At 43.9% G+C, this 6,039-nt stretch overlaps 1 protein-coding gene and 1 long non-coding RNA gene across 2 annotated transcripts in view; one reads left to right on the top strand and one right to left on the bottom strand.

The window, feature by feature from the left end:
• ADAMTS1 (ADAM metallopeptidase with thrombospondin type 1 motif 1) overlaps nt 1-3,526 on the bottom strand; it is a 13,167-nt gene extending 9,641 nt beyond the window's left edge. The window contains exon 1 of the mRNA XM_069075069.1: nt 638-3,526. Within this exon, the coding sequence (XP_068931170.1) occupies nt 638-1,295 (658 nt within the window). The 5' untranslated portion in view covers nt 1,296-3,526. The remainder of the gene's footprint in view (nt 1-637) is intronic.
• LOC138151514 (uncharacterized) lies at nt 745-5,690 on the top strand. The gene is made up of 2 exons (XR_011165845.1): nt 745-881; nt 4,847-5,690. It is a non-coding gene; the product is annotated as an uncharacterized lncRNA (long non-coding RNA).
• Nucleotides 5,691-6,039: the final 349 nt, after the last annotated feature.

Below are 6,039 nucleotides of genomic sequence, written 5' to 3'. Positions count from 1 at the left end.
AGAGAGAGAGAGAGAGAGAGAGAGAGAGAGAGAGAGAGAGTTTCTTAGGAGGCAAAGGAAAAAGACAAAAGTCCAGCGGAGACAACACTAAACATGGCAAGAAGTAAAAAGGCACTGGGCAAAGAAAGAAGGGAAGGGAAAAATTGTGGGGATGGGGGTGGGGAGAGAAATCCCCGCCCTTCCTTCCTGCCACACTACTAAAGCAGGAAGGAGTTCAGGTTACGAAAGTCTCTATCTCCTTCCCTTCACTTTTCGTCCCGTGGGTCCCCCAGGCATCCGCGTCCCAAGGTTATGACATTTTTCTCCCTGTATACATTTCTAGATTTCTCATGGGCATGAAGATGCTAATCTTCACTAAGCATTTAGTAAATGGAACGGGCTTCCTTTTTTTTTTTTTTTTTTTTTTTTTTTTTACCAATACTGGTCGCAGATCGGTGTCTGTGAGCACGAATATGTGCTGAGGCCTGTGAAACATTCCTATCAAACACGTTGCATATGCACATATATAGGCATGTGCTCACACCGTATTTGTCTCACGGGGCATCTTCCACACTGAGTGGAAGTAAGGCTATATAGGGAAAGTAAGGGAACACAGAGGAAGAAAAAAGAGTCCGACTGTCCCGGGTCCTGTACCTACCTGTTAGAGGTCCCAGGCGTTGCTTCCACTCCTCCAGCGGCTGCCTCTGCTCCTCCACGGGATCGCCCTCTCTTTGTTGGAAGTTCTGGTCAATGACTCCGCACTTGGCGCCGCTTCGGCTCCTCAGCCTCCGACTGAGGAGGTGAAGTTGCGGCTCATGCTGCGCCTCCTTTGGGGAGGAAAAGGGGGAGAAGCGGATCTCGTTGGTGGCAGGCGGCTGTATGAAATACTCCTCTCCCTGCAGGTAAAATGCCCCGCGCATGCCAGCGCAGAGGTTGAGAGCCGCGGCTGAATGGCGGTCTCCGTTCACCGTGCCAGAGTAGAAACAAAGCGACAGTTCGTTCGTGGGGATGAATGAGCGCTGCTCCTCCTCAGGTTTGCTCCCCAAATACTGGAGCGTGAAGCCCTGGCCGAGGAAGCTGCTGTCGGGGTGTAGCTCCAAGCTCAGGCGCTTCCCGAAGGCATCCAAGCGGTAGAGCTTTTTGCCTGGTTCTGGAGAATCCACCGGGACTGGGAGCACTAGTTCCTCGTCCTCTTCCACGGGGCGACAGTGTACGCCTGGCATAGTCAGGAAAACCATTGCCACTACTACCAGAGAAGCTTCCATCAAAATTGGCAGGGACCTCTCCTTTTCCAACGGCCACGCAACTGCCCCCATTCTCTGTCAGCTCAAGTGTGAAAGCTATAGTTTTAGTTAGGGAGCCTGAAAACTTTGACGTCTTTCTTTATTTTTTAAACTATTACTTTTGGTAGTAACATTTGCAGTAATCTAAGGTTTACAGCAGGAAAAAAAAGTTTGCATTAACTAGAAACTGAGGGTAAGGAGCTGATACACTGCTTGGCTCTTTCCTTTCTCTGATGGCTGCTGAACTGTCCTGCAAATGGTGATGGTGGAAGAAATGTCTACGTCTCTTTTTCGGTGGGATTCTCCAGGCAGAAGGACGAGAGAGGGCAGGAACTGGTTAATCTCCCGTACTCCCTTAAGCTTCTTCTGGTACTCTGCGTCCTGTCTGCTGCCTCGTGTTTGGTTTTTTCTTTGGGTTGATAAGGGAATGCTAAGGCAAGAAAGGCAAATTCCCTGCTTTGGCCTTGCTTGGCTCAATCTCCTTGAGGTTTTGCAGTGGGAGTGCAGAAACCTGGCAGCCCGTTCTCTATTTTATAATGTTTTATCCCCAGAGCCCCCACCCCTCCTTACGGGAGCACCGCCCCCCCCTTTTTTTTAATGTGCCTGTGAGCTAAGTTCATACGTAACTTCGCTCTTGCAGCCCCAGCAGCCTCAGGCTGAGCAGGCTGAGGACTGGGGGAATAACGGTGGGGGTAGGGGTGCAAGACTGAACCTGGCTTTGGGCCATTCCTTCGTTAGTCACCAACTGAAGGGGCGTTGTTGTGGATGATTTTTGTCTTAGTAGCGGCTTTGGTGGCAGAAAGTTCCTGTTATCAACACCCTTCCCCTCTACTTCACAAAAGAATAGCCCAGCAATTGTCCCTCCATCCCACAAACTCCAGCCTCCCGAAATTTTGTAGCTTGAAAAGAGGTATTGGTGTAATGTGTAGGGGGAGGGGTATTAGGAGTATTTATAGCTACCTCTTCCCGGGAGATTCTTTCTTTTGAGCCCATGTTGGCTTCCGGATGAATCAACCACCCCGACTCAAAAGTTTCCTATTGTCAGTTTGCGGCAATCCCCGTCCCCACACCCATTCCTTGTTCTTTCAACCAACCCTCAACTTGATCCCGGGGTGGAAGCTTGCTGGGCTCCTGCTTCCAAAAAGAATCTGTCCTCTCTTGTCTGGGCTATTACCCTTACTGGGATTGCAATCCTTTTCTTGGTCTGCACTAATTTCCCTTTAGTGAAAGAATGGAATTGCTCCTTTTCCATTTGAGCAGCAGTATCCCGCCCAATCTTCTTCCTCTCTCAAAATTAACTCCAGGCACTCCTCGCCTAGTCCTCCAGCTCCTGACCACACCCATATCAAATCCAAGACTTCCTTTAGACTGCTAGTAACTGGTGGGAGCCATATTATCCAACCTACGAAGACTGGGATTACTGGAATAAGGACGTGTATGCAAAGAAATCAGAGAAGTCCTGACAACCTCCCCCACCCTTTTCCTCAAGAAAGGGAAATGGCTGCAGCGGTAGCTTTGAAATGAAGGTGTTAACCGACAGAGAAAGTTCTTACCAAGGGGAGCACTGGGTTTAAAGATTTTTCTGTCCAAAGAAGGAGGGGCTTGTGACTGGAGAGGAAGGAAAATTTTCACAATCCTTTCGAAGTCTGAGCTGCCCCAAGGAAAAATTATGTAAATGTCTTCAATTTGCCCAAATTCCTTTTAGAACCCTTTTCCATTTAATTTGCTTATCTATATAGAATTTAAGCTCTGTAATCTCTAGTTTTCTTTAGTGGAGGAATCAGTACTCCCCTCCCCAACCCGTAACACAAACACAGGCTTTTCCACTGTTCTTTATCGCTCTACTTCCTCCTTCCCATAGCTGTCCATGGAACAGCCTCCCAGTTTGCTTTTCAGGCTTTGAGGAATTTCCTCTTCTCCAAGGACTTGCTCTCAAAATGGTGTTTTATCAGTCCTCCCACTGCTGTTCGAACGAAAGAGGACCAATGATTTCAGGAAATTAGGAAAGAATTATGCCCTGGGTTGTTAGAATTTACCCCTTTCCTCATTTACAGACACTTTGTCTCTACAAAGTGGAGATAAAAGTCCACAAATGACAATAAGAAGTATGCTAAAGGCAATGAAATGGGGGGAAAAAGCCATTCTGTTTAATATCAATTTTTGGTTCAATCCATGACTCATACAGTTTCAACTATCCATTGTCTCAACCTTTTATTCATTCTTCTGCCAAGTCACTGTTGCAATCGTCCAGTCTTTGTCTCACCTACCCAAACTTTTCTTTATTATTGTATTTCTTTTTAAAGGGTAGATGTGTATTTTGCTCATGTAGGGTTATGTGTGTCTACATAAATCTGCATAGATGTTCATGCTCATGGGGAGATATCAATAGGTATTGATAGACTCATGCACTCACCTCTCCTTTCTATAAGGAAGCCTGATTCCTGCCAGGAGGGGAAGGAGGAGGTTGGTACCAGAGGTTGGCCACTCTCCACTCTTTAGAAGTGAGATATGTGGCTAGTATTATATCTATCTGCCCCACCCTCCCCCCAGTCTAGAGGAAATAATGTTTAGATTCAAGCTGAGATTATGATTGCTTTCTCTTTTTTTTTTTTTTAAGCAATCAGGGTTAAGTAACTTGCTCAAGATTACATGGCCAGTTATTTCTAGGTGTGGTGCTAAGTATCTGAGCCCGGATTCGATCTCCAGGTCGTCCCCACACTGGAGCCAGTGCTCTTACTCTGCCCTGATTGCTTTCTCTTAATGGGGAATGACTATGCCAAGCTATATATCCAAGGCTTGACTCCTTCCCCACCAAATTCCAGTTCCACACAGAGCACATATAACAAATAGCAGATGAACTCATTTATCCAAGCTGATAACAAACATAAATCAGAGAAAGTATAGAGGAGAAGGTATAGAGATGAGAATATGTCAGACCATATACAGAGTGAGATATCTCAGCTTGACCAAAGAAAGTTGCAGCTCTCACTCAAGGGGAAATCTTCCAGAATCTATAGTATAGTAAACTGGGGAGATGGATATGATTAAGATGTTTAATCCTCTAAGTGTTGGCAGAAAACCAGGATCTCTCTTTTCCCAAATTGTTTACAACCCCACTCCTGCAGTCATGGGGTCCTGTGCAAATGGACTTTGGGCCATGCATTTTATTATTTTTGTGTTATGGGGGCCCAGCCATGGAGTTTTGTGTAGATATTTCCTGACTGGTTCCAGTTGAAGCCACTACATGGCAGCTAAACAAGATACTGTTGATGGCCACAGGCGTCTGAGGAGCTCATACTGTGTGAGGATGAAAAATGTTCTAATCAGCTTCTAATATGACAGAATTGATTGTTCAGGAGTTGCTGAGCCAGAAGTCATTGGGTATACACGAGGGGAGACTCATTCCTTGTTGTGACCCCCATTCTGGGGAAGGTTACCAACCTTCAGCCTCCTCCCAGATGTGCTTCCTGTTTTATGTATTTCAATACTATGTCCCATTCTGGTACTTTCATTTTTTCCTCCTCTCACTCCCATTCTACTTTTTGTTTTTAAGTTTCCTTTTGTCTATTGTCTTTCCCCATTAGATATAAACTGGCTAGCTGGACCATCCTTTCTGCAATCCTACCTCAAAGGTCACCATGGCTCAGACTTCAGGTTCTCTGGCAACTGAAATTGAGAAAGACAAACGAGGAACAAAAACAAACACCCAGGCCCATTTCTCAGAGCCAAGTTAAAAAAAGAGGGAGAAGGACTTATTACAACGTGTATCACTTTGGACAAGTTATTTTACCTCCCTGGTTTTCTCATGTGAAAAATGAAACCTGAAGGGAGTTTTGAACTTGAAATTGGGATGTTAAGTTTGTATATATGTGATTATGCCTTCTGAAATAAATATTTCTATTTAAAGTTTGAAAAAAGTCAGAGGTAACGTTTGAACACAGATCCTGTGACTTTAAACAGTTGTTTAAGTGCTCTTTTCCCTATGCTGTGCTATCGGCTGACCTAATAGATATAACTCACTTTAAGACATGTTTAAACAAATCTCATTCTATTACTGCCTGGTTTATTCTTTTTTTGTGGGAAGCAGCTTTTTGCTTCCTACATCAGACTCCTTGTAACATCTATTTTAACAAATATTATGGCACATAATTTATTTTTCCATATGTGTATCTAGAATATTTTTTGAAAACACAATATGTAACTGCCCTTTCTTGGAACTTTTATAGCACCTTGTACAGTATATATAATTTATTTCATATTGGGTTTTTGTGGCTGGTTTTATCTACCTACTAAATTTCTTAAAATTAGGAACCATGCCTTCATTTTCTTTGGCTGTTATTGCCAGTCAGGCAATACATATTTATGAAATGCCTACTATGTGCCTGACATTGCTAATTTATTGAACGAATAAACATATTTTTACATGAATTTTGAAGTAGTTTAACTTGTACAACCCATTTTATGAGATAGAAGAAAATACAAACTTTAAAGACAAGAGTAAATATGAGATATTATTTGTAATGGGGAGACAGGAGCTAATTGGGGTCCAGTCCTCGAGGCAAAGGTAGTTTTGTCTGCCTGCTGCAACTTCAAGTGAAGGCTATCAATCCTACTTTCAAGTAGGTGTAATGGGGAGCCCAGCTCTCCACTTGACTGTTTTTTGTCATCTTAAATTTGGGTGAGGCAGGTTTTTAACTGGCTGGTAAGTGGAACCATACAAAAGATTTATGCCAGAAATGAAGTTGATAGAAGGAAATTTTGTAGCAACCAGTTTAAG

Source organism: Petaurus breviceps, unplaced genomic scaffold, assembly GCF_028583685.1.
Source record: "Petaurus breviceps papuanus isolate PSGF00001 unplaced genomic scaffold, PetGlider_PUasm1.0 90897, whole genome shotgun sequence".
NCBI lineage: Eukaryota > Metazoa > Chordata > Mammalia > Diprotodontia > Petauridae > Petaurus > Petaurus breviceps.
Note: the sequence above shows the minus strand (reverse complement) of the source record. Positions and strands in the feature narration are given on the sequence as shown.